Genomic DNA, 27,663 nt, shown 5'->3' with positions numbered 1-27,663 from the left:
TCATTGGAGAAGGGAGAACTTCACTTTTAGACTATTTTTGCACCACAGGGAAAACTTGGAGAGTATTTGCTCACTAAGAAGAAGTTCATTATGTGATGGCTTTTGTATCTATTAGAGAACTGGGGGAAATGGCCTTACAATGGATCCTGCAATTAACTTTGTTGCCAGGAAGAAAAATGGGGCAAAGTACCAGATGTTGATCTGTTCTTTGCATTGCAGAATAATCATAAGGCTTGGAAGGAATGTGGATTGATGGCAGCACACTCTCATGTTTTAGCACTAGAGAAATAAAAAGGAAGTGTAATGAAGAGGATGAGGTGGAGAAGAGAAAGGAAAGAAAAGGGGAAAAGCAATCAGAAAAGGGATGGTAAATTTGCTTGATTGCTGTGATAGCTAGAAGGGCAGGAGGTAATGTAAGGGAATCAGATTTCAACTGATTCCCATCTAGTAGGAAAAATTCAGTGTACTTACTGTAAGCAGAATGGGCACTGGAAATAAATGCCCAGGGCATAGGTAATCCTCAAAGATGGGAGGCTCCACAAGTAGGAACTCTGCTTACACACAGTTGGGATTTAGACTGAAAGGCAGCTGAGAGCTCCAAGAATCCCCAACATAACTCCTGGTCACAGTAAATTTGGGGAGTGAAAAGGTAGAATATCTAATAGAAGAGCAATTTAGATGTAAAGGAGTCTTCAGTAAACAAAGCCCATCTATAGCTGGAGCCATAGGGAAAAGGAAATAAGGCCATTTTTCCAGCCAGTCAAATTTGGAATTGGAAGGAGTTTTATAAAATTTCTGTACATATCCAAATGCCCAATGCCATTATTAGGAAGAGAATTAAATAAATTAAACACAAAAAGAACCTTTGAAAAATGACAGATCCAAGTACATAAACCAGAGAAAAAGCCCTTGGGGCACAAGTGTTTATGTTACAGGATCAAAAAGACCCAGAGAGGAAAAGATACTCAAAAAAAGAGAAAATGGGGTGACTCCTCTCATGTAGGTGACTGGCACTTCTGAAAGATCACAAGAAGCAAAACTGGTAACAATCCAATTAAAACCTGGCACCAGACTGGTAAGATGAAAACAATACTCTGTTAAATTGGAAAAGGACTAGGGCCAAACACTGAAAGATTTATTAACTTTGGGTTGCCTCAGGAATGCCAATCAGTTTAATACCCCAATTCAACCAGTTAAGAAACCACACTCAGCATAAAGCTTGCACACAGGATGTGCATCAACCACATAAAAAGACACTGATCAATGGTTTAGGGCATTAGACTTGAAAGATATTCCCTTAAAAGGTATTTTTTTTGTATCCCACTGGATGCCTGAGTTCAGGAGCTGTTTGCATTTGAATGGGAGAATCCTTGAACAGGAGCTGTCCGTGATGCTGGACTGTTTTACCACAGGGATTTAAGAACGGCCATACCATTTCTGGAAAACAATGTAAAACTGTGTCCTTGGGATTAGAATGGGAGGCATAGTAAAAAGTATAGTGAAGAAGAAATGAGGACTGTGTCCACTTCAAAAGTTCCAACTTCAAAAGGCTCAGCTTCAGCACAGCTGCTGACCTGGCAAAGAAGTGCCATGGAATAGGAGAGAGAATTCCCTCTGAGCTGCCACCCCCTGGCACAGCTGGCTCAGTGATTCCTCACAGTTTTTTCCTCTGCAGCAAATGTAAAGCCAGGTATGGAACCCCTTAAACCCCTTAAAAGTAGGAAATCCTGACCTCTCTGCCCACACCACAGCAATCAACTAAAGCAGTCAGCTTTAACAAGCTGATGTTATGTAAAAACAAAGAAGTGAAGCCCCATTTCCTAGCATCTCCTAGGTTAAAGGACCTTGCAATATTAACAACACTGAAGCTAACCAGAACCTCAGACAGATTCCTGCTGCAGGGAGATCACAGCAGGGTGGAAGGCACTAGAAATTAAACTGATGGGCTGTCTACACTCTGTATACCTCCAGTGCAGTCTCCTGCCTGAGACATGAACTCATGAACTTGCAACTGAGCCATTTCAATTTCCATACAACTGTCCTTCCTGATGCACTTCAAAGCAAGAACCTGTCTAGTCATTACATCTGCCCACTGACCTCATGCTGGAAAACAAACCCAGCTGCTTTCAACAGGCAGTACCCAAAACACACAGGAAAACTGCAGGTTTTGGATGGGTGGAACAGGCTTTGGAAGACACCAACTGGCCAGGATAGAACTGAAGAGAATAAGCACAGTGGCACGTGCTGCATGTCATGACTTTAATGTGTAACTACAGTATGCATACATACAAGAGTGGGAGAACTAAAGCCCAAGAACTAGAAAGGCTACAAAATACAACACGTGGACCAATACTTTACAAAACATTGAAAATCCTTACAAAATGGGCTGTATTGGTCCTTTGGGTTTTTTGTTTTAATTTTTTCTTTTTTTTCCCCTTTTTTTAGTTTTTTTTTTACAAACTTATACTGTGTGGTCACAGGGGAGGGTGGGAAAAGGTCTAGATTTAACCCCTCATCTTCCAAAATTTACAACTGTCCAAAAAAAAAAAAAAAAAAGAAGCTATAGGCCTGGTCTCTGGTTTATTTACTGAAAACAGCTGACCCTCACCCAAAGGGCCAGTTTCTTCTCCAACAAAAAGGAGGCATTCTCTGACTGCCACTCCACTTGCTGTCAATCAGCATTCAATGAGGGTGAGGGGAAAGCAACACTGAACCTTAACCCCTCCCTCACCCCTCCTGTACTCCACAGAATTCCCATATTCTAAACACATCCACTTTTTTTTTTTAAACAACTTAGTGATTTAAAGGTCCCCCATTCACATAAAGAAAAATAAGTTACTGGCTTTTCAATATTCTTTGGGAGTCTGGGAATGTCAGGACAAGGAGGTCTGCCCCAGACAAGTGCTTGGCATCAGTAGCTGCCCCTTTATTACAAGATGGACAGGCACCAGTTACCCACCTGCCTTTTACACAATTTGCACAAACCCAAAAGTCCAGACAAATGTTTCTGTTCCTTGTATTTACACTAGTTCAAATGATATTCACAGCATCTTCTGAAGTTTGGCCAAAAGTCAAAAAATTTGTTTCAAACTTTGGAACATGCCCACATAAGACTTTCACCCAGGGTCTGTTGTGTCTACCCAATCAAGGGGGCTGGGAAGGTCAGGAGGAGCCTTACAGAGTCTTCAGTCAGTTGATGGGACGGGACCTCCAGGCTGGCACTCTTACAATGCAGGATGCAGCTCATCTAACTGGCACCAGTCCCTTCCATAACTTGCTGGGCCTGCTTCTGCCCCATGCAGCACTGTGCAACCGACTGGAACAACCTGCACATAGAAGCAAAGCAATGGTAGGTGCATTTATGGCAGCAAATGGATGCTGTGACAGCACCCAAACCTCAAGGTTCATCTGCTTCAGAGATAGCATTTTAATGATTCTGTGGTTAAGTTATACTCACTTCTCAATTTCTGGAGCGCAGTGAACAAACTCATGGTTCCAGAACTTAAAGGCTGGATTTTTTATCAGCTCAATGAACGTAATAAGGAGACCCCAGGGATGAGGCCTATTTACAATCAGTCGTTCCAAGAGAACCCTGAAATCCAAAAGTAAGAGCACTTAGAGCTCAAAGATTAGAAGTAAGAAAAGAAGGAAAGCAAAAAGCTAAATGTTGTCCAGTTAAACACTGTCCCTCTCACCTGGTGATCTGCTCCTGGATGGCCTCTGTGTTGGCCTCTGCAAACAGGTAGAGCATGGTGCAGCTGAAGTAGTGGGTGTGACTGTTGGGGTAGCGCAGCTGGTTGGCGATGGCGTTCAGGAAGAGGTACCGGCCTGCAGGAGAGAACACTGAGTACACACAGCTTCCCTTGCACACACAGGGGAATAAAGAAGCAACCAGCAGTGCTTGAGATTAATGTCTGGGAGCCTTGTGGAGGTACACAAAACAAAACTAACTGAGGATAAGCAAAAGCTGTATCAAGCCAGGCTGATGGAGAAGTAAGAATTCAGGTTTTTTTCACTGAAAAGCTCTAGTTTCCTTGAATACCTTGAGCTTTTGGTTAGAACATTGCTCCTGTATTTAGAGTTTAATATTTTAATGTAGCATTAATTTCTGTGTATTCACTATCAGCTACATGAAATCACAGAATCATCAAGGCCAGAAGATACCTTTAAGATCATCCAGTCCAACCAGAACTACCCCTGTAACCCCATAACCACTAAATCACATCACTCAGCACCAGATCCAGACACCTCTCAAACACCTCCAGGGATGGCAACTCTAGCACCTCGCTGGGCAGCCTATTCCAATATCAGACCACCCTAACAGTGAAAAAACCTTTTCTGGTATCTAATCTGAATCTTCTCTGTAACACCTTAGGGCATTTCCTCTTGTCCTCTCACTGCAGGCGTGGTAGAAGACCCTCACTTCACTACAACCCTTCAGAGCTCAGGTCCCCCTGAGCCTCCTCTTCTCAACACTAAACAAACCCAGCCCCTTCAGCCATTTCTCACAGGACATGTTTCCTACACCTTTCACAAGCCTTGCTGCCCTTTGCTGGACACGTTCCAGCACCTCAGTGTCCTTTCTTAAAGTGAGGGCCCAGCTGCTGTATATGTGACATTGCATGAACTAGCAGTGTTTCCAGCTCACCTTCAGTGTCCAGGTCTACTGCCAAATTCTGGAAGATGTCCATGTGAGCTGAGTGGGTAATGGTGCTCATGGAGGGTGTGCTGCCTTTGTTGTGAATGTGTGCAATAGCTTGAGTACCTACGTAGAGCACCAGTGCATTAATCAGCTGGATGTTGTAGCGGTTGCCAGGTTCATTTGATACCTAATAGCAAAGATATGAAAAGCAATAACAGTCAATATTCCTTCAGCACTCAAAGGTACAGCGTGTACAACAACATCATCCAAGTATCTTACTGATTTATCAAGAGGACAACACACTGGGACATCCACAAATTCAATTTGGCATTTAGCCTTTTTTAATATGGAATACATTAGAAAGTATATATTAATATTATAGCCCATATATATATGTATGTGTGTGTGTATATATATATTCAAAAACATCAGCAAAGTGTTGACACAACAGATTTGTTTTTACTCTCTGCCTAAAGGAAAACATCAGGTAAGGCAATGTGAATTCACCAGCAGTGCAAGATGCTGGCTGAAACATTCCCCTTGAGTGAATGTTTCTGTCTAAGCAATTCTCTGAGGAAGTTCAACTTCAGACTCAAGTCTGCTGCAGGCCAAGCCATGAGATGTCTGAAGTAAAGTTTTAGCCACAATTGTGAACTGGGTTTTAGCCAATTTGACCTTTTTTAACCTTGAAGTACTAGCATGAGGATCCATGTATTTCTGTAACAATCTATTTGGAGTAAAAATTTGATCAGATTCTAAAAGGCTTCAACACATCCTATTAGGGAGTGGCAGACGACTTATTGAGAGCATGCACTTTCATAGGCTTTTCTATTGCATGGAACACATGCTGGCCAATACACCAAAACAATTCCTGCTGGAAAGGATGGTGGCTGAACCAGTGAGGTCATTTGTGCCAAATTATTTAAATTGAGCACCCACAGGAACATCAAAAACCTCAAACTTACTTGTAGGTTGCTTCGCAAGTCAGACAAAAAGGTGACTGGAGAACGGGTTTTGAGATAGGAATCCAAGTCTTTCTTGAACTGAGGTGGCATCACTCCAGTGAAATTTGTAAGTATTCGTGGAGCAATGTTAATCTCACTTAACATGTCCACCTGTTGACAGAAAACCAGTCAACTAAACCATCAGCAGTGGAACAAATTGAAAAGCAGATCTATAAGCAATATTACATCAACTACTGCTCTCTATTACTTTTCCTTCCATCAGTGAAATGACAACACCTGACTTCCGCAGATTTTAGAAGAAACTTGTTATCTAACATGCAAACTTATTACATGATGTCTTGAAGAATTGAGAGAATAAAAAATTTAAGGGGTGAAGGCCATAGGGAAACTCAATCACTGCCTTTGGTGTCTCCTCATCTACACTCCAGACAGGCTGGTGGTTTCAAAAGGCACAAACATCTACACAAGTCAAGAACAGCCTTCTTCAGTGACAATGAGCATTGCAGCTTTGCTCCCATCACCCTGCACAGCTCAGGCAGAGCAGAGCAGCAGGACAGTGCTTTGGCAGTGTGAGAAAGCCGCCTTCTAATCTGCCTAGAAGATACCCAAAGATTTAATTAGGTAATATTAAACTGATAGAGAGCATTTTGAGCATTAAAGTTTCCTATTATCAAACTCTTTTGAAGTAAGTTGTACCTTTAGGTTGGGGGTGAAAGGGTCTGGAAGCCTCATGTTCCGTGGGAAGGCACTCAGGATCAGATTCCTTAGCTGAATACAGTTAGGTGGGATCACATCACAGAACCCATAGTGGTAGTCACAGAGAAATTCTGGGAAATCATGCAACAAGACCAGCAACACACGCAGAGTGCCCTGTGAAATAAAACATTAAACATAAGAGCTGTGTAAACTGCCCAAAAGCTTGCAGAGCCATCATTCTATGTCATGTGGCTAACATTACCAGAAGGAAACTAATCTGGGAGGGCAGCCTGCTTCCCCCACAATTTAAATTCAACTCTCAGACGTAAGTTAGAAGAAAACAGCTAATTCTATTTTGCTGCCAGAATACATCTACTTTCAGACAACTCTGACTGGAAGTAACTATTAGTCAACATTTTTTTACCTTGTAAAGAATTTGCATAGGTTTGGTGAGTTCCACATTTCTAAGGAAAGGAGCCAAGTACTTGAACAGATCGATCAGTAACTGGGCATACATAGGCCAACCCTGTCAAGAAAATAACAGCAGGTGGAAAACATGCAATGAAGACCAGTTACTTTAATTTCAAAACTATAATTAGGTTGATCTTTATAAAAACCTGGATGGAAGAGCTACCAACTGCCAGCTCAACCACTGAGTGCAGCACAGCTCACTTAGAGCTTCAGCTGTGCACCATTGTGCCACGAGTGTTTCCAGAACCCTCAACATGCCACATTGAGCTGACAATACTAAATCTACAGCTCTTCTAGACATTGACCAAGGCATGTTTATCAAATTCAATTCACCCTGTGTTCCATAGTTATTGACACACAGACTCTCCTCCATGCAGTTAGGTTACTGTGAATATGGAAGACAACAAAAACAGAAGAGCCATGCTACTAGTGCACTTAAAGAGATGTGAAACAGCACCACACCAGACAAACACCTGGGTGAGCTTTTTAATTCAGAAAACATAAACTGCAGCCACACCTTCTGCTGTGGTGTATGTGCCAGCATTCTTGCAATAAATATCCGATGGGAGATGAGTTCCAGCCAGGCATAAACAAAACCTGGAGCTTTTGTAGGCCTCAGGATGTGAAATGTGTTACTGAAAGAAAAGTTAGAGCAGGTTAGAAGTGCACAGCAATAAGACTGCTTTTCATAACATTGAGGGAATAACACAGCCCTAAAAGCAAAGGCATTTGAGCATCTTGGGTTTTACCAGTCATCTTTCCTAAAACAAGCAGGTGGTCAGTCCACAGTAGAACCAGTTACTCCAAAGGTGATTAAGCCACCACAAAGAACAGATAGCCTTTAAGTGAAAATCCTTGATCCTATCAAGAAAGGATGGGCACTGTGGCCAATCCCAAATACATACCAGAAAGCTGTGAGTGTCTGGAAGTTGATGGTCTCCAGCACATGCTCAGGAGCATTTAATTCCAACAACAACATGATGAAAATGCGATGGTAAGGAAGTTGCTGAAACTCACTCTGCCGAACATCATGGTCTTGCAGAAGAACTCCCACCACAATGCCAAGAACCTAAAGAGATTAAGGCACATAGAGACAGCAAGAATTACTCTGCAACTCAGACTACAGATAATACTTTAACTGTCAGTAAAAAAAAAAACCAGTTGATTCTAAGAAGAACCAAAAATCCTAGTTACTGGAAGTGCAGCATAAATTACTATTACAATTTGTTTCAGCAATTCCCCACCACTATGCTTTGTTCTCCCTGACCCTTGGACCACAGTCACAATGACTGAGCAGTATTCGAAGGTCTTGACCTAAGACCATCCAGCCATAAACCAAGTAGTGCAAGAACAAAGGCAATACCCTCACAACATGAGGGTAAACACTCAGGAAGCAACAACGTTAAAACAGCAGCTGCTAACTTCTTCATTTCAAGGCACAAAGATGAATTCCAGATTGATTTGAGATGCTATCTTTGTGAAGAAAGCCACATGGCATCTTGGTGCTTCACTCAAAGTTTACCAGTGACCAACCCATCTAAGTTCTCATCAGACACCTCAGCAGCAGCCCACATTAAGGTCTGCACCTCAGGTTTATCAATGGTTTATCAGGTTTAGCAAAGGTACAGCCAACAACACACTTTAAATGCAGTGAGGACAAGGATTCACAACCTTATTCAGGAGGTTGATCTTTGTGACTGTGTTGGTTGCCTCCCCAGAGTGCTTCACCAGCAGTGCAATGAGGCGCACAAAGGCATCCAGGTTGTGGTAGCACTTGGCTCGAATCATGGTGGGGTTGGCTGCAGGATTGTGCTGTTGCTCGGCCAGGGCTCGATAGCTGATCTCAACACACATCTCAGTGCAAAGACGGAAAAAACGCGTGATCAGGTCATCTGTTTTCAGGATCCCCTGCTGGTGCATCTAACCAGGAAAGGAAAAGACATCAGCACTGTAACCACAGACAGTTCATTTTACAATTGATTTCAAACAACATCCCCTTTAACAAAGCACCCACCTTGCCTGCCACAGTTAATTGAGATTAATGTTTTCAGGGCAATTTAAGGGTGGCAACACAATTTTAGCAAACACATTTATACTCAGTATAATCTTTTGAATCCCAAATCTTTCCAACCATTAGCATAGCTGAGAAACCTGTATCAGCATCAGTGCTGCCACCAGCAATCAGCCTTGCATGAAGAACACGAGGAGTACAAGCTCTGGTAGGGGCAGATTCCGGCTCCTAGCTCAGGAATCACAAACCACCACAACCACCACTTTGCACTCCTATTCTGTAGAAGCAAACTGCAGTTGAAAAGCAAATTTTCCTTACGTGAACATTACATGCAGAGAAAGTTTGTGTGGGCTTTTTTGCTTTGCATGGGGGAGTTATTAAAATAATATACATATTAAAAAAACCCCAGAGACCTTATTTTATTTGTTAGCCATAGTATTAGAACCATCAAAATAAAACAAATGCCACTGCAGAAAACTTGGGGTTTTTGAATAAAGCATCTTATTTCTAAACTCCTACTGGACATAAAGCTATAAACACAGCATAACTGGTAACTTGGAGACAATGCAGAGAACTTCTAGTATTTCTGGAGATACTTTTTTTCTAAAAAGCCCAAAGAATTTAACTATCTGCCTTCAAAGTTCTGTGCTTCTTCTTGTCTTACAGACTTGTGGGGAGGGAGCAACACTTTGGCAGTCATTTCAGTTCAGTAATACAACCTTATTTAATGTAGTTATTACAAAATATTCCTTTAGAACTCATTACTAAAGCCTGTAAGTACACAATTGTAAATAAGCATTGCACTTCAATGTATTAAAACTGCTGTTTCAAAACTGATCAAATATGTACAAAAGGTAATCAGTGTGATAAAGAGTGAAGAGGGACAAAAGTGTACTAAGTATTGTGAGCACTCTGTACTGAAGTGTGCTTTAGAAGCATGATTTAAAGTTTAAATAAGTGAGGTCACAGAAATAGGTAAAATATTTCTTTAAGATGTATGTTTAGCACATTATCTACTAAAAACATTTTAAAAGTTCCACGCAGTAGAAGTCAGACCAACAGAAAGCTCTCTATAACCAGTACACAAGGTCACTAAAATCAAATTTAAAAAAACACTGCATCAGTCACAATCTTCATGCATACTCTGAAGCTTGAGCTTCTTTTCATCAGTAGCTGCAAAGTCTGCAGCTTATCTGTTTTAGTGTCACAAATTCAAAAAGAGCACAATGCAAAAAGGCCATGTCAGGGCCCTTCTCACAGCTGCACTCAAGGAGCTGCACGAGAGGAGCTGTTTTAGGGACGTGCCTGCAAATGCAGGACACATGCTGGGGTAATGAGGGGATGTCCCTCCCCAGTCACACCCAGAGGCAGATGTTCACCATACCTGTTAAGGAGCTTCTGAGTGGCACATTGGACATGGTTTAAATTTAGGCACCACTTCAGCTAATGAAGTCTCAAGATTTTCCTTACTAATGATTTCACTTAGAAAAAGGATTCCCTTGCCCACATGACCTGCAACAATTTACCTGAATCTCTACTGGTGACATCCTCCTGTAGGCTGTCAGAGCTTTTACTGTTACCCATAAGGAGCAATACCAGTCAAGGGTCATTACAGAGGCTGACAAAAGTATTTCCAAGAGCTATTTCAGCTCAAGTTCTTTTTCTACCAAACTTATCTCAGAACTCATGGTCTGAAATGACAGTGTTGCTACAGTATCTGAAGAACATGATTAGGTAGAGGACAGGGGCTTCACCAAAACAGAATTTTGACAGTAAACTGCCATACACCTGTAAGTTTCAAAAGGATGCCTAACACAGGTTATAACACTGCTTTAAAATGGAGGGCATCACACCCTACTTATGTTGAATAAAAAGCACCTTTCTTTCCAAAAGCTCTACCTGTCCAACAAACGCAGAGAATGCTTTGGTACTGTCTCGGCCTGCTGCAGCTGAATGGTAGAGGTTCACCCACTCCCTCAGCAGGTATTCTGCCTTCTCCCTCAGGCCTGGTGGGTCATCATACTCAGAAGCTTGGGAAATTCCTGAATGCATCATGAAATTAGGACCTCCATGAGCACGGTCAATCATTGCTTCATAGTTTGATCGGACCACTTCCATCAGCTGAGGTAATCTAATGCAACAGACCAGAGCAAGAGCTGGGTTAGAAATCCTCCTCCCCCAGAAGGTGTAGGAACTGAAAGTTTGGTCAAAGAGAGTTGAAAGAAAGCAAATTATTTCTTATGCTAAAACTTTCTATCTTTCAGTCCTCACTGGAATAGCAGAAATAAGTCATGAAAGCAGATACACTTATGATGAAAGAAGGAACACTGAAATCACATAAGCTTTGAAGTTTCACTTCAATTTGTACAGCAGAGTGTTGCAACAGAACACCACAGGGACTAGAAGCAGCTGCTCTTCAGACTTCAGGAGCCCTAAAATGCTCCCAGATAGGGACATGCCAGTACTGCACAGCCTGACTGGGGCACTGGATTTGGATGTAGTCAAAGTCAAGCCATATAGAGAAGACAGTCCACCCATGCCAACTGAAGATGAAAGGACTTTGGTTTTGGGACATCATATTAGCAGCTGTGCCATCAGCTGGTTGGTCTCACAGCTATTCAAAGTTCTCCAAGCTCTAATTCATGACTTTCTCAAAACCAGCAATGACTGCTTCCACCTTATGGACAGGAGGCCTGCAAGTCCCACAGGTATTTCCAGGTGTTGTGGCAGCATTTGTTACTCAAATGGTCTGGGCAGTTTGCAGGTGGATGCATAAGCCATGTGACACTGGTGGAGGATTGCTCTGTAAGCTCTAAACACGAAGGATTGTTCAATTGGATTGTTTGTGATTCACATACTGATACCTAGAAATACAAGATTTAAACAGGCAATAACATTGCATAAATTTGAGATAAAGCAGGAATTCAAACAAGTTTCTCACAGTTCAACAGAATTTTGGAGCATAGTGCATGGAGAGATTTTCTTGCTTAAGCATTCAGTTTCACATGCTGCTGCAGCTGCCTCTATTTTGACTAAGATGAGCACATTTACATTGAAACTAAGAAAAGACTTAGGGAAAGTTTAAAGCTGTATGACTGAATGACATGAGACACCGCCTATATAATATGCAAATCATAAATGAGCACAAAAAAGTACTACATTGCACAATACTACAGCCTCACCCTTCTGGGGCGTTTCCTCTGGAATGAGCATTAATTCTCATGAGTGTCTCAATGGTGTGAAACAGATCTGCTTCTGTCACATGGGCAACGCTTCTCTCATCCACCAACAAGATCTTTACCAACTGCATGGCAAATGCCACAGCCATGTAGTTCAAGCCATTCTCCATGGACTGTCAACATGAAAAAGACAAAGTTCAACCACAGATCTTAGAGTGGACTGAGTGCATCCCTCCTCCTTTAAAAGGGCGGGTTCTCTTTACCTGAGCCAAGTGAAGGTCGTACTGCTGCATGTTAACAAGGTGATTGCGGATTAGCAGCTCCACAGCTTCCACATTGTACTTGTACTCATCTCTGCATTCAATCAGGCACCTGAAAATTGGACTTCTTATAAAAACTGTATTGTTCAAGTACACTTTAAGTGAAGCAACTCAAATCTAGTACTTCAGACACTGGCACTGACATTCACTGTGATTCATTATCCAGCTTTAAAAGAAGCCTCTTCTAGAGTATGCTCTAAAGTAATGTTTAAGTTCAGAACAGTCAGACTCAAGCATCTATTGCCCTGCAACACTGGTCACAAGAGCCCTTCAGGAGCTTCAGTTTGTTCAGCATAAGAAGCCTCTCTTCCAAGGATGAATCGGCAGATCAGCCTAGCTGAAGCTTCTGCTACAGGCATATGCCATGTCACATTGTTTGTGACAGTACACAGAAATATTCTCTGCAAAATGAGGGTGAAAAAACAAGCCCAGATCATGCCCTAATGCTTAATTCCATTAAAGATTCCTATCATGTTCTGGGATGAACCAGCATTATTGGAAGATCTAATTAATTAAAAAAAAAATCTGGTTATTTTTTCTCTGTCCAAACTGCAGCAAAGCAAAATATTAACATGCAGGGAATTCAGAGTAACACAAGAACTCTCAAAAGATGGTAAAAGTTACATCAATGCTCTTCTTGTCTTGTAACTGACCTAGTGATTTGTTTGTTACACCATGGAGATCCATAGGCACGGCCATCCTGCAGAGCCTTCAGCACCAGCAGGTGACACTCACGGTAGCGGAGCAGGAGGTCGGCGTCAGCCCCACTGGTGGCATCCAGCAAGCCCTCTACAGCCTAGAATAGATGCAACCTGTTAGCAGAGGAAAAAACAAGTCCTCTTCCAAATCTTCTGCACATTGTATCAGCAAGAATTATCACCAGAAGACATAAAAAAAAAAGAATTTAGTAATTGTGCTGATCTTTTGATAAGACTGTGTGAGATTTTACCAGCTACTAGGGCATCTATACATGCACTGTACACAACAAACCTACAGGTCTCTTTATGCCCCACTAGGTTTTTATGTGCACCAAATACCATGACAGACCATGGTGGTCTGTGCTGCAGCTTCCCTAAGTCAATGCCTCCTGAAGCAATTCTGCATATGGCTCATGGAAAGCTACCTGAAAAAATATTTATGGAACCTGCCAGAGGTAAGTGAGTAGCTTCCTTAGAGAAAGAGCTCCAGCACTCAGAGACATATCTATGTTAGCCTACAGCAAATGGAGGATGAGTTTTACTCAGGCAACACAATTAATTTGGTCAAGTCCTAGTCAGGACTGGATCCTTTAATAGGTAAAAGCACTGGCAGACAAGAATGAAGAGTCTCCCACCAGCTTTCAGTTACTTTTGCTTTGGCACTGCTCTTGGATCCTCATGCACACAGCTCAGTATCCTTACACTATTCTCAAGTGGTTTTTTCTCTGTGTCTGTCACTTGTTCTACACTACTGCACAGGCACTGATGCCAGCTCAGCTCACAGAGCTCACTGCAACACTTCCACTGGTACACAGCCCACAAACTCTAGCTGGGATGGAGTTAATTTGCTTTACAGCAGCCCACATGGTGCTGTGCTTTGCATTGGTGCTAAAACAGTGCAGACAACACAGCACAGTTTTGCCAGTTGCTGAGCAGCACTAGCACAGGATCAAGGCTTTTTCCTTCCCATTCTGCCTCCCCCAACAGTGGGCAGGTTGGGGATGGACAAGAGGCTGGGAAGCAACACAGCCAGGACAGCTGACCTAAACTGAATAAAGGGATGTTCTGTATCATATGACATCATGTTCAGCAATACAAGCTCAGGGAAAGGAGGATGAAAAAGGGCATTCATGGTTCTGATGTTTGCCTTTCCAGGCAAATGTGCTGAAGCCCTGCTTTGCAAGGAATAGCAGGATATCTCCTTGCTGATGGGAAGCAAAGATTTTAGTTTCATTTTGGTACATGGCCTTTACTTTTCCTATTAAACTGTCATAATCTGAACAAATATCATCTAGACTTCCCTGCATTTTCTCTGTGTCTTGCAGAAAAGCAGAAAGAGGAAGTAGCTGGATAGTAGTTGGGTAGCATAGTCATTCATCAGTTACTGCAAAATAAATCACTAAGTGTGCCATCAGAAATCTAGTACTATGCTCAACACTACCTATCTACAAGGGCAGTTCAAACACCTTTTTAGCCTCCAAATCATCCTGAAATCAGAGCATTTGGGACTGCAACAGCTCTCTACTTGCCACATCTGAACAAAACTGTAAGTCCCAGGATTCCATATGCCTGCTTCTCCCACACAGTCTTGACACCACGTGTACAATACCCTAAGAGAACACAATGGCTCCCTCCCAATCTTATTTATCAGATTTCCAAACACAGCAGTTCAGTGCTGTTCACCAAGCAAGTTCTACAAGATGCATAAAGAAACAAGGTCACCAGCAAAACAATCCATGAACCAGGTGAGTCAAACTTGAAGCAAGTCACTACAGAGATGAGTTGTCACCACTCACCTTCTGCAGTAGTCCAAGGGCAGCAATAGCATCCCGGGAGTTGCGAGCCACTACCACCGCCTCCAAGAGGCTGCGCAACGCTTGGACTTGAGGATTCATGGCCAGGGTGTGTGGAATGGACTGCAGGTGCTGCTCCAGTTCTGTCATACATTTGTCATAAATTTGTGCTACGTCATCTGTAGCCCAAGCTTGCTGCTTAAGAGAAAGTGAAAATCAGTGATTTTTGCAAGGCTTGCATTTGTGACACTCAAATACTGACTGACCGGCTCATCTCCTTCAAAAATTATAACATCCAGAATTTAGACTCCCACAGTACTGTGGTTTGTTATTGCTGGCATTTTAAGTATACACATAAGAGCAAATTAAGCTGTGAAAATAACCAGGACATAATTCTATCAGTCAGAATCACAGTATGGTTTGGGTTGGAGGGACCTTAAAGACTATCTTGTTTCAACTGCCCTGCCATGGGCAGGGACATCTTCCACTAGAGTAGGCTGCTGAAAGTCGCACTTAACCTGGCTTTGAACACTTCAGGGAGGGGCCATCTACAGCTTCTTCAGATAACCTCTTCCTCACCACTCTCACAGGGAAGAAGTTACACCTAACATCTAATCTAAACCTGTCTCAGTTTGCATCCATCCCCCCTTGTTCCATCAGTAAGTTTCTGTATGCATACAAAAGCTTGTTAATGATCTTAAAATTCCCACTTGCTGTCCATGACCTTATTGCAAAGTAACCTGAGATTTGAATAAAATGTTTCACTGCAACTAGAACTCCATGTAGTAATCTTAAACTGCATAATTTGTCCTGATTTGGGTTAAAAATCCCTAAGTATGGATGGCAGTGTTATGTTGCCATTACTTTGTCTTTAGAAGAAATGCATTTTCTCAACAGCTATCCCCAAGCAATACAAACACTTATGAGTCCTTCTAACAAAATCACAAGTTCTGCAACAGTCTCCAAAATGGATGGCTACAGTACTCTTAAGCTGTTTAATTCAGAAACCTCTACCTTCATAGGCTGAGCCAAGAATCCTGTAGGCTGAGTTAAGTCATTGGTGGGTAAGAAGCCAGGGACATTGCGCGCAAACTCTTCATAAACAGCCAGCTGTTTTGGGTCCACACCTCCAACCTTTGCAACAAAAAGAACAGGCATTTAACTCAATGAGTTTTTTTACTGAGGCAGTAAAAAACGAGGGCAGCTTGTGTAACAGGTAGCTACTCTTAAACAGAGTGGCCTAGACATCGAGTAGAATTCAGCTGCTTTACACTGAGGTCCTACCTCTCCTGCCACACCTCCTAACAGGTGAATTTTGCTCTATAAATGAAACTTACATTCCAGAAACAGAAATAACTGAATACTGAGAAATGTTCTGCTGAAAGCAAACACTGTGTCCTTTAAAGGAAGAAAATAGAAAGGAGACAAAAGAAAATAAAATATAAAGACAACAAAACAGAAGAGCGAGAGGAAATGCACAGAAATAGAGACTCAAGGAATTGAGAAAATGACATAAACACTCATTTTGGAATAATGTATTTATGTGTTTCCATACTCATCAAGATAACAGCAGCTGCACTATTAGGCAAGACTAACAATATATTGTGCCATCCACTTTTCCTTAGGAGGAGGGAGAGAAGAGCAGCATCAGAACAGAACTCACCTTTAGCCTGATCTGTTCTGGCATCCGCTCAGCCTGGTACGTTAACACAACAGGATCGCAGTAGCGACGCCCCTCCTGCCTAGCATGCTTCCTGAGCTCAAATTCCTGGGAAAAACACACCACACTGCATTTTAGACACCCATCTGGATGTGTATGAGCACACAGAACACTTCTAAAAGACAACAGTCCCATACTTACAGTTGCGAGCCTCTTGTCCATCTCAGGGCCTGCCTTTTCCACAGCTGTCTTCTGGATAAAGCAGCAGGCAAGCTCACAATTGTCCTGTGCTAACTGGGCAGCTGCCTGCTCCATCATGTCCCTCTGCTGTGGGGAAGCTGCCTATTGAAAATCACAATAATCAGCAAAGGATGTAAAATTCCCTGTATATTACTTGCCTCAAAATCTGCACCACTGCTTATACAGAACATCAGCAATAAAAAGGAATGCTCTCAGGATCACACTCCCTTCCCATAGAATACACAATATTAAATTTAATTTTGCATAGCTTTGAATAAAACATGTAGGCAAGATGACAGTACAGACTTTCAAAAAGGAACAAAACAGCAGGAGTTCTCCATCTTCTCCACCTACCCATCTCTAGAGCACAGAAATAAAGGCTTGCTTTAGACAGACATACAGTGTCATGCTAATACAGGAAAGGCTTTGCATCACAGTAGAAGTTTTCCTACTTCTTAGGTTGTAATTGGAAGATATAAATGTGCAGCACTACCAGTGCAAAACAGCAGTCCTAAGCCTTTTTCAGTGAGTTTGTTTTCTCATAAGGAATCAGATTTTCTTCCTTCCTTCTTAAGAGTCTGCTTTATGAGAACCCTGAACAGATGCACTTATTTTCCAGGGTACAAAACAGCAACTTCCACTATAAATGGAATACATCTATAAAGGCAGCCTGTCCCATCCACATGGACTTCCTTGTCTGCTAAGAGCTCTTTCATTAATTCCTGGAAATTTCACTATTTCTGTCAAATCACTTAGTAAGTCAGGTAAGAATTTTGAGATGCCTCATACAGAGCCTTTTCTGCAACAAAATGTTTTCTACAATTATCCCTTAAAAAAACTTCCTTGGATTAAAACTGGATTTGTACCAGTATCATACATCTTCAGGGATAAAAAAAAACTGATTAATTTCTAATTGCTGAAAGTACAGCTGTGTCTTGATCTTTCCAAGATCCTTATGCTCTCGTGCCTGCTGCTGACACTGATGTCAAGAATTCTGGCTGGTAGCTGCTGCTGTGGTCAGCAGTTCCACAGGCTATTCCACACAGTTTAGCTCAAACTTTCTTCATTAAGAAACCTAATATAGGCTCTAGAAAACCCAATGAATTCACAAGCTGTGCAGAAGAGTCTAAACTACCTAGCTGCTAACAGCACAAGTAAACAAAATCTGCCTGAAACATGCACGCTCAAACAATCCCAGATATTACCAAAATCAATTCAGTCCTCCCCACTTCAGCTTTTCTGCCTCAAACCCTGCAGGAAGTTCAAGCCTCCAAGGCTTTAATGATGTGATTTAACTGGAGAGAACACTGGAGCAAAATAAAAAGATAGTCAGGAATATTGTGCGCCATTTAGTAAGGTCTACCATCTCAAGACAATAGTACAAGAGTGTTTGACCTGGAATCACAACACACTTTTTTCCACAAGATTCATGAAACTTTTACCCAGAGAATTCATCCCCATGCTAGTTAAGCTGCATAATTCATCAACAAGTCTACATTGTGGACAACTGATTTACTAATGCTGGATGCCTACAGGCCTGTTAGTTGGATATAAACTTCAAATGATGGGGCTCTTACCCTCAGTGCAGTAGCAAAGCTATTTTTCAAGTTGGTAGCTATGCTCATCAGCAAAGGCTCTCTGCAGGTAATCATGGCCATCCCAGCAGTCAGGTTCCTCATCATGTGGTGAGCAGCCACACGCATCCGTGACTCCTCTGAATCTAGGGCAAAGTCCTTCCTGACTATCTGTTCACAGGTTGTCATGGCAATCTTGATGGATCTGTCGACCACGGGATGGACGAGGTCCTGCACCGCGCGCTCAATCGCCTGCCGCACACACTGCTTCAGCTGGGGGTGGGCTTGGAACAGCGGGATCTGCAGGGCATCAGGAAAAGTGAGAGAATGAACTACACTGGAATCCCACCTACACATGACACCTGCATTTTCTGAATGACTTGTAAGTGCATTGTCATAGCTTGTGCAGTACTCCCATGTTCCCTATGCAGTTATTTCAGTATTTGATAAATCTGAAACTGAAAATTATTATTTTTCTAACCAAGTTGCAGCTGAGTAACAATGCAAAGATCGACTTAAGAGCTGAGCTGCTGACTGGGCAAAAGGAGCAGAGAGATTTCTTTTACACCTAAGTCCTGATAGTTCCCATCAGCTGAGATCTGCATCGATCCTGGCTATGAGAATTCTTTTAGCAAACTAAATCAGCTCTAAAACTTACCGTTGGATTTAAGGTAATATGTGGAGCCAACCCTCCTAAAGAATAGACATTGATGTCATGGTAACTGTACTGGGGCTGTGGAGGAACCGTGGCTGTACAGGTGGTGCTGGTAGCTGGAGTTGTAGAAGCAGCTGCAGAACACAAGTAGGTTTGTATTGAGACACTAGTAAAAAGCAACTGCTTATAAAACAAGTATATAATTCTTATTTAAACCAAGAAACTACCTAGAAATGAAAGCTTTGCAGTTTGATCATGAAACCTCCTAAACTTACCAAGCAACTTCCATTCTCCATCCAACTAATGGTTAGTTCCAAAGTAGCTTCAGTATACTTTAAGAGAGCTGTTTATTATGATAGTTTTAGCACCTGGTGTACTATTAATAGGAGGAAGTCTAAGAAGTAGCTACACACACATAACACAGAATTAGTCCTTCTTATGGTTTCCATTCCCTTCCCATCTCCAAACTTTGTAGACTTATTTTTGACAGAACTGCCCAAATGCTCCCAAGCGTAACTCAGGAATGTTACAATAGCATTTTATTTTGTGATTGCAAAACGTGTCTTACTTGAACTTTAACACTGCAGTTCTGGATACTATGAGATGTACTTACTAGTTGTTGTGATGGGTGGTAGCTCTTCTGGCTGCTTCACATCCTTCTTTGGAGCAGACAGCTGCTCATCCAGATTTTTCAAACGATCTTTATCTTTCAGGAGACTTCCAGGTTTTAGCTCATTGATGTCTAGAGCAAGATTCTTGCAGAGCACCTCGATCTCAAACTTCAGATTCAACTGCAAAACAACTCTAGTTTAGGTCACGTCACAAGGAAAATAGCCAAAATATCTACTCCCAAGATCCTCATTCTAATCCCACCCCTTTCAGAGACTAATAATGACTGAGGATTAGACAACTATCTTGATGCTGACCTCACGGAGAAGAGTTTCATCCAAATTCTACCAAATCAAGCAATGCCCAAGCAATCTCCCCAAGCTAAAGCAGGGAGGACCGTTCAGTCCTTCACAACATCCTTCTTGGCTAGTATATCAATAAAACCTTACATTCAAAAGTTAAGGAAAAAAAAATCCAGAAACTTACTTTTAGATCATGTTCCTGATGTAGCTCAGCTAAAACATTCATAATGGCCATTGTCCATGGGTTTGGAGGCCTGAAAACCTACAAGAGAAAGAAGAGAGCAGTATTACAGAAACTTCTTGAATCATCTGGATAATTTAGGACTGGAAATGTCTGAAACACAGGGAGCTATGTGTGCATACAACCATGGAAACCTTTGTACACCTGTGATTAGAGTGGAATTTAGTATTTTAGTAATAATTATTCCAGTAACAATACAACTGGAAATACATTTAGAACCTAAGTGAAACACTGGAAACACAACGACCTAGTCCTTCTTGAAAGATCAGTTCTATGTCAAGCAGAATTGACAAGCTGGTCAGGATGAAAGTGAGTGGGAGCAATGAAAAAAAAATCTAGGAATAAATATATCCTAGAACTTTTTCAATGACATGCTTCCATTTCTCAACAGAGTTCTGTTCAGGGATACCACAGTACATTTCACCTTTTTATACTGCAAAAATGCATGGCCATGTCCTTTTCCTTCAAACAAAACTCCTTCACTTTATGCTTTTACATCCCTTTTCTTTTTTGCCACAGAATTCAACCAGTTTTCACTTTGTGACAAAAGCAGCTTACTTCCTGCAATATTCTGCCATGAGCAATGACTGTCTCTGTACAGACACTTACCACACTCCTGACACTGGATTCTAAGACTTTGGCAACAAATGGCACTACATAGAGCAATTCCTGCTGTCCCTTAACGTATGCTTCCAGTAGTAGCGACTTCACATCCAAATCCTAAAAAACAATTGAAGTAGGGATTAAGGTGGAGAAAACAGCAAACACACTGCACAGTTCCACTAATACACTGCTTCTTTTTCAGAGACAGGCAAGGTTGAGTCAAGACAGCCCTTGAATTTTACAGACTGTAAATAGCAGTTAGTTTCTGAACAAAGATTTACACATCTACATTTTAACATGGATTAACAAGCTTCTGCCAAAATAAATTTAGGTACTAACTTCTAATTTTTTTTTTTTAACATCAGAGAAGTGTTAAATAACCAACTCTGGAGTCATACTTTGTACTTGGCACAATAAAGAGGCACCAGAAAGGTGGTAAGACTTCCCAAATAGCCTATGCTACTGCATAACAGCATACCAATTCATACCAAAGCAATCTGCAAAGACAGAAGCTCACCGTGTGCAAGATGGGCTTATTTTTAGCCATTGTTATCATTCCCAGCCAGTGACCAAGGTTCTTTAACAAGGAACGGTCTGAGAAGTTGGCTGCAGCTTTATCTGATGTCAATAGCACCTAACAAAGAATAAAAAAAAGCATCTTGAGCAACAAGCAGACGATAACCAGGCTCCAAAAAAAATCCAACAGTAGATCTGAACGAAGGCAAAGTTTTAGAACATTAAGTTCTGAGTTTCAGTCACATTAGAGATACTTGAACAGCTTTCACTTCAAGGCAGCACTCTGGAAATCTGCAGTGTAATGACTACAAAATTCCTTCCTTTAAAAGGATCAAAAAAAGAAGATTACACTTTCCCAGACCTTACCATTTACTCTGTTGAGACTGTTACAACTACTCCCATAGCCCAGTGTAACTTGTGCTTCCTGTTAATTTCTCATCACAGACCCAAAGGTTACAGTTTAACCTTCCAGGGAAACCATCTCCTTGTCATGTCAAAACATAAATCATGTCATCGTGTTAGTTCTGTTCCTTAACTTCAGAGGAGCATCAGCTGAACAGAGCAAGGTCAGCTGTATTCTCAAGAGTCAGGAGATACTTTTGCACTATAGCGTAACCCATGGTGGTGAGGAAATGCCACCAACAGGTTTAAAACTAGTGCTTTTAGAAACTTGTTTCATCTAGTCATCACTTCTGGGCTACTGCTGCCTCCTCCCATCCCCATTATCTTAGCCCTCCAATAAATTTTGGTTTTTACACTCCCATTTTCTAAACACATCCTTTCCCCCCCGTTCCTCTTGGGCCAAAAGAGCAGAGTGTGGTGTTCTATCTTTGTACTTTCCTCCAGAGAAAGCTAGACTGTAAACAATTTTCCCCTGGGTTATAATTTGCAAACCTCACACAAACTTGAAGTCCACCTACATAAATTAATTCACATGCAAATTTCCCCTCCTGTTACACAATTTCAGTCTTTCGTATGTTCCTAACTGAAAAGAATCCTAGTACTCCTAAAGATAATCTCTAAGTTTAATAGTAAGCTAGAAAGAAAATTTTTGAATATTATATTTGAGGATCAGTACCATACACACAAATAGCATGAGGAGAGTAGCACACTCCTGTGCTGCCTTTAGAAAACTTGCACTACTCACCTTGATATTTCTGTAGGTTTCATTCAGAACCATTTTATTAAACTCTGGATTCTTAAGCGTGTCAAGGAAGTTTGAATATAAGCTGTGAAAGTTAGGCTCAATACTGACTCTTTTCATCACAAGATACTGTGATACCCAAGGCATGAACTCTTCTTTCACTGTTTCCTTCAATTCTTCCACCTGTGCTCAAACCAAAGACAAAGCACACCACAGATGAGAAAATAAAACCTTTTGGGGTCAGCTCTGACCAACACACAGTTTATGGTCAGTCAACTGCTTCTAACACTAAGATTGCTTTTCTACAAAAAAACCAAAGAATGAAATCAGTGTCTTACTATCCAAAGATCTGGTCAACCAGTAAGGACTCAGTCCTGAAATCAGCAAGGCCTAACAATTCACCTCTCCTTCACTTCCCAGCTTTTTATCAGACAACTGGAAATAAATGTTGTCACCTTACAAGTACAAGGCATCCAGCCACAAGACAACAGCACAGGCAGTAGAACTGTACACTCAACTAGTTCAGAAAAAATAGCTTAACCTTGCAATATTTAATGATACCCAGTCCACTTATGATGTGAATTTTAAGAACAGGTATCTTTTACCCATCTCTCCTCTCCCTGGAAAATTATATCTCCAAAGATGTTTAAGCAGAAAGTGCTGTAAACTACTATTTCTTTACAATGTGTTCCCTCCTGAAGCTTTTCAAGTCAGAATTCTGTAGAAGTGTAATCAGTCCACACTTAAAAATTAATATATAGAAAAAAAGATTAAGAGTATAAAAATTATTTTTACTAGCATTCTTTCATACTTGCCTTCTGTGTCATATTTGACTGAGACAGATTATTGAAGATGAAAGCAATTTTTTCCTGGACATTCTCTGGAGGTTCCACAATCCTCTCTGTTTGATCTGTTGCTACTAACAGCGTATCAATGTTGGTAGTATTAATGGAAGGCTGGAGGGAGAACAACAAGTTAAGGATAAACAATACCTAGAGGTGACATCAAAAGAAACTTTTGCTCTGTTCTGTCTAGCAAAAATAGAATTGAGCTTTATTAGGGGACATCTACTGTCTCAGATACATTTTCAGCATCACTCTGAAGGAGTCAAGTGATTTTTTAATTCTAAAAATTATGACCAATACTCAGCAGAAGAATGCTGCTGCAGAAAAAGCCTCTACATGTACATATAATAGGTGCCACTACAATGGTACCCTTTAGGCCTTTAAGCCTGTGTACAATTACAGCCTGGAGAAAAATCACACCACAACAGTGAGCAGCATTTAACACAGCACTTCAGTGCTGATTTGGGAAGGAGAAATACCAGAGGCTCCTTCTGAGACCAGGTCCTCATTCAGAGATGCCAGCTGAAGTCAACAGAATGTGAGCCTGGTGCCTACAGCTGCAGGTCTAGACTCCAGGGCTTTAACATCTGGTACATTGCAATTGAGGGAAAAGGTGATTCAGTTTTAAGTATCAATTCTGACTGGAGTTTAAAATGGGAAAACAAACACCTCAAAATAACAGGTTTCTACACGTCTCGCCAAGCGTGTTCACAACACTCAGCTGTGTTTGCCTTTTGCCTCCTTTACAGAGAACTATTCAAAGACAGACCCAAGCAGAAAGACAGGCATCAGCCATCATACAGAACAGCACTGCCCATCCTCAGCACCCACATGGGACCAAGTGTGCTCCAGAACTTTCTGTGCAAGAGCCAACTCTATCTACCTGCCAATCCTGTAAGAACTCTGACAAGCAGTTCAGAGTTGTTTACACAAGTGACCAAAGATGTGAAAAACCTAACAGTTAGAACTGTGAAGTCAGATGTGTGCAGTGTGTTGTAAATCCCAAGCAGAATGGCAGCTGCCAACTATTTTAAGAGTCCTGCTGCAAGTCATGAAGAGAAATTAAGGTTCTGTAATTGTCTTGATAATTACAGCCTTAAGAACACATTTCCACTTGACCCCAAAGTAATTGGATAGTTTGATGAAGAAAAATGCCTATTTTCCACAAAAATGTTGGCCATATTTTAAAAGGCTATATGCTTTAAATCAAAAACAAGGATCACAGTTTTAAAATCTGCAGTACACAAATTCAAAAAGATTCTGTCTGTATGTGGTCAGTCCAGAGCAGCATCTGCCCCCCTGGGAAGGGCACAATGACAATTCTCACCGGCACATCTTTCTTGAAGCTGACTCCAGTTGGTCGGGTGATTGTAATGGTTTTTGCCACGGTGGTGGTGGTTGAGGTGGTCACTATAGTGCTGACTTGACCAGCAAGAGGAGCTTTTGCTGGAACCTGGGCCTGGGCCTGAGCCTGGGCAAGTGCAATACTTCCAGGGGTGGTGATTGAACCCTGCATCTTCACAGGAGGATCTCTGGATTGCTGTCCATATTCTATGTACTAAAATAGGGTGAACAAACACATACAAAATTTCACATGCAGCAAGAGAATTATAGGTTGATTTTTAGCACGAACACTATAAAGGTTTGCCAACAATCATTAAAATATTTGACAATCTTGCCATAAAGGAATCTGTAACTACAACTGTATACCCTGATAGAGCACATCTTGTCACTATGGACTTTCTTACTGCAGAGGAGCCTCAAGTTCTGCCTCTGGCCTCAATAAGCTGATGTCAAGCATCACAAGACCTAACATGCTTAATATTTTACAGAGCACTAGCCAAAAAAACTCTATCCCTATCCCTCCAGGCCTAGAACAGCAGAACTAAAAGAGGAGAAAGAGCATAAGAGCAATGTATGAATATCAAGAAGCAGGCAAGTCGTCTTTCTGCAAGGACTCCAACAGCTTAGACAGAATAGTCTGAAGCTCACCATTAGTAAGCAAAACCATAGCTCAGAAACAGCTAATTTTTAGATATTATATCTTCTAAAACAGTTCCATATTAGAAAACTAGTTTCTTCCCCACTGCTGTACATTTGCCCAGAAACTGGAAACATTAGATGGTCATTTAAGGGGTACAGTCTGAAAGCTGTTAGTGAAATCAAGACTGCTACTGGACTTTGCAGCTTCAGGTGTGAGCCTGTACCTTAATGGTAGAGCTAAACATGTTTCCTTATTTAGCACATGCTCTTAAGCTCTACCACTAAGATTACTTTTTCTGTATTTCTATGACTAAAAGCACATTCAAGGCAGACACCATGAGATGAACTCTGTTTTGGACAACAAGGTATTCCCACAGCTCTCGTCAGACCTTCAGGAAATAAATTTTTCCTAGATTATTTTATCAGGTCTACATATGAGACTGTATAAACCCAGCTGAACGACTTCTATTTTAGATTAAAACTCAAAATCTTTAAGACACTGGAATATGAGTCCACTGAGACACTTTAAAACCTTCATGCATAGACCTATGTATTGGTTGATCATGCAGTTATATTCAGGTAGCTAGTTCAACATAAACAGATTGATGGAAGCAGGAAAGGCACCTCCACCAGCATACCCTATCCCACAGCAGAACATTTAAGAACAGGCTTTTTGGATGTACATGGTCTAAAACCACCACAGATGAGACTTGGTTTTTTTTCAAAGCAAAAGAGAAATTTGCTCTGAAGAATTTAACATCATAGAAAGTTAGTGTTGCTTACAGACACACTCACCTCCTGTAAATGATGTGGGAACTGTATAAAGTGACTAATAGAAGCCAAGTGCTGACAATACTGGGGATAGTCCTTCAATCTGTCAGACAAAACATGCATTAGTCAGAAGCATAACCCCACATCAGAAATAGCATTAGAGAGAAACAAGTATCAGGTACATCATTCCCATACTGCACCACAGAATTACTTCTGGACTCCTTACAGCAGCTGTGCTATAAACAAAGCATTTCCTACACAGTATTTTTTGTTGCAAAAATCTATTTAAAATGAATTGATTCAACATTATTCACAGCAACTCATCTTCTCCTACATCTCTGTACTTCTGACCTAGTACACAGTTGCATTTATATTCAGTGTTTGTAACAAGATTACTGGATAAGTAATTTACAGTTTGCCTCAGTGCATTTTAAACAGCAAACCAGAGCACACTTCATACCCAGAATCTTCTCTATCTGCAATTCATTAGAACTTTTGAGAAATAACTTTTTCTGAGATTATTTAGCCATACTTTTCTGTGTAAAAGCAAAGTTCTAGAGCCTAGCTCCAAGTCAGTCCTTCAGTAATGAAGAGTGCAAACGGCACTCCACTGGAAAGCACCTGTTAAAGAGTAATTACATACACTCCACCTTCTAACAAGGTGTTAGTTACTTCATCTAACTCAACAATTCAGTGATTTTTATAGTCTAAGTAGTTTCAGCATCTCAGTTTGTCCCACGTTTATACAGGTATCACACTGAACATTTTAATTTAGAAAGGTTACTCTTTAACTAGCAGATTTACACATTTTGTATCTCTGAAGAAATCACAAAATTGAGATGTGCGATCTTGTACTGCATGATTAGAGCAGGTGGAAGGTTCACAAGACAATACAGGCACTATTAGAAGTCTACCAAAACCCACACTCACCTATTTTTAAATCTATCTAGTGCAGCAATACCAAAATAGTACATTTTGGATGCAAAAGGCTTTCGTAAGGCTTCAAGAACATAGCGCAGGGCCAGGCCCAGTGCCATGTAAGTAACCAGTCCTTTCTCTATGATGCCCCCGAAGAGACAGGCTGTTATGTGCAGCTCTTTATCTGGGTACTGGGGAAAGAAACGATATTCCTCAAACAAGTTCCTCAGCATGCAGTTAAACACTTCTCGTTCCCGTTTAATGTTGGAGTCCTTAAACCTCTGCAGCATTTCCAAGACCTGCAAAGAAAGTGGAAATTGTTACCAACAGATTTGCTTCATTTCAGCCCTTAGCCCTTCTAAGGTACATTGTGCTACCACAACCACAAAGTAACTGCTTCACAGTACATCACTAGAACCAGCTTCCTCTTCAGACTTCAGTGCTCTTTTAAGTGACTGTCTTCACACAAAACTTTTTTGTGACCACCTACTCCATTACTTTCAAATTAGAAAAATGAAAATTAATGCTCTGTTCCATAATTTATAACCATGCAAATATATTAAAGTAAATTTGAAGTACTTCAAAGAGTAAGTACATCAGACCAATAATTACTCTCATAGAGACTAATAAAAATAATTATCAAAAGCTCAGAAGGTAGAATTTGGGACACTTATATATACAGATCTTGTAGTCATTTTTACATAGTTTAAAACCAATTATATTTAAGATAATTTATACAGACTATTTAAAGCCACTCTTTAGCACTTATTTTCAACACAAAAGCTTCCACACCACATTGAATCTTTCCCACTTAGCAGCATTTTTGG

The 27,663-nt window shown here is 41.1% G+C and overlaps 1 protein-coding gene and 1 non-coding gene across 9 annotated transcripts in view; both read right to left on the bottom strand.

The window, feature by feature from the left end:
• Positions 1 to 2,242: 2,242 nt before the first annotated feature.
• Positions 2,243 to 27,663, bottom strand: part of CNOT1 (CCR4-NOT transcription complex subunit 1) — a 55,384-nt gene continuing 29,963 nt past the window's right edge. For 5 of the 8 annotated variants that reach the window (XM_033069576.2, XM_033069581.2, XM_033069578.2 and 2 more), the window contains 29 exons: positions 26,849 to 27,135; positions 25,943 to 26,021; positions 24,492 to 24,722; positions 23,135 to 23,275; positions 22,323 to 22,502; positions 21,177 to 21,293; positions 20,666 to 20,776; positions 20,000 to 20,077; positions 19,518 to 19,695; positions 18,908 to 19,038; positions 18,253 to 18,549; positions 16,637 to 16,777; positions 16,439 to 16,543; positions 15,790 to 15,909; positions 14,779 to 14,973; positions 12,938 to 13,080; positions 12,228 to 12,336; positions 11,968 to 12,137; positions 10,685 to 10,916; positions 8,446 to 8,694; positions 7,680 to 7,843; positions 7,292 to 7,409; positions 6,728 to 6,829; positions 6,304 to 6,477; positions 5,608 to 5,757; positions 4,649 to 4,829; positions 3,696 to 3,828; positions 3,458 to 3,592; positions 2,243 to 3,326 (listed from right to left, as the gene is read on the bottom strand). In XM_033069576.2, coding sequence (XP_032925467.1) covers positions 3,248 to 3,326; positions 3,458 to 3,592; positions 3,696 to 3,828; positions 4,649 to 4,829; positions 5,608 to 5,757; positions 6,304 to 6,477; positions 6,728 to 6,829; positions 7,292 to 7,409; positions 7,680 to 7,843; positions 8,446 to 8,694; positions 10,685 to 10,916; positions 11,968 to 12,137; positions 12,228 to 12,336; positions 12,938 to 13,080; positions 14,779 to 14,973; positions 15,790 to 15,909; positions 16,439 to 16,543; positions 16,637 to 16,777; positions 18,253 to 18,549; positions 18,908 to 19,038; positions 19,518 to 19,695; positions 20,000 to 20,077; positions 20,666 to 20,776; positions 21,177 to 21,293; positions 22,323 to 22,502; positions 23,135 to 23,275; positions 24,492 to 24,722; positions 25,943 to 26,021; positions 26,849 to 27,135 — 4,530 coding nt within the window. In that variant the 3' untranslated portion in view covers positions 2,243 to 3,247. The remainder of the gene's footprint in view (positions 3,327 to 3,457; positions 3,593 to 3,695; positions 3,829 to 4,648; positions 4,830 to 5,607; positions 5,758 to 6,303; positions 6,478 to 6,727; positions 6,830 to 7,291; positions 7,410 to 7,679; positions 7,844 to 8,445; positions 8,695 to 10,684; positions 10,917 to 11,967; positions 12,138 to 12,227; positions 12,337 to 12,937; positions 13,081 to 14,778; positions 14,974 to 15,789; positions 15,910 to 16,438; positions 16,544 to 16,636; positions 16,778 to 18,252; positions 18,550 to 18,907; positions 19,039 to 19,517; positions 19,696 to 19,999; positions 20,078 to 20,665; positions 20,777 to 21,176; positions 21,294 to 22,322; positions 22,503 to 23,134; positions 23,276 to 24,491; positions 24,723 to 25,942; positions 26,022 to 26,848; positions 27,136 to 27,663) is intronic. The other 3 variants (XM_033069577.2, XM_033069582.2, XM_033069580.2) reach the window with 1 other exon arrangement.
• Positions 21,698 to 21,836, bottom strand: LOC117001704. Its single transcript, XR_004419102.1, has one exon. It is a non-coding gene; the product is annotated as a small nucleolar RNA SNORA46 (small nucleolar RNA).

This window comes from Catharus ustulatus, chromosome 11, assembly GCF_009819885.2.
Source record: "Catharus ustulatus isolate bCatUst1 chromosome 11, bCatUst1.pri.v2, whole genome shotgun sequence".
NCBI classification, from domain to species: Eukaryota; Metazoa; Chordata; class Aves; order Passeriformes; family Turdidae; genus Catharus; species Catharus ustulatus.
Note: the sequence above shows the minus strand (reverse complement) of the source record. Positions and strands in the feature narration are given on the sequence as shown.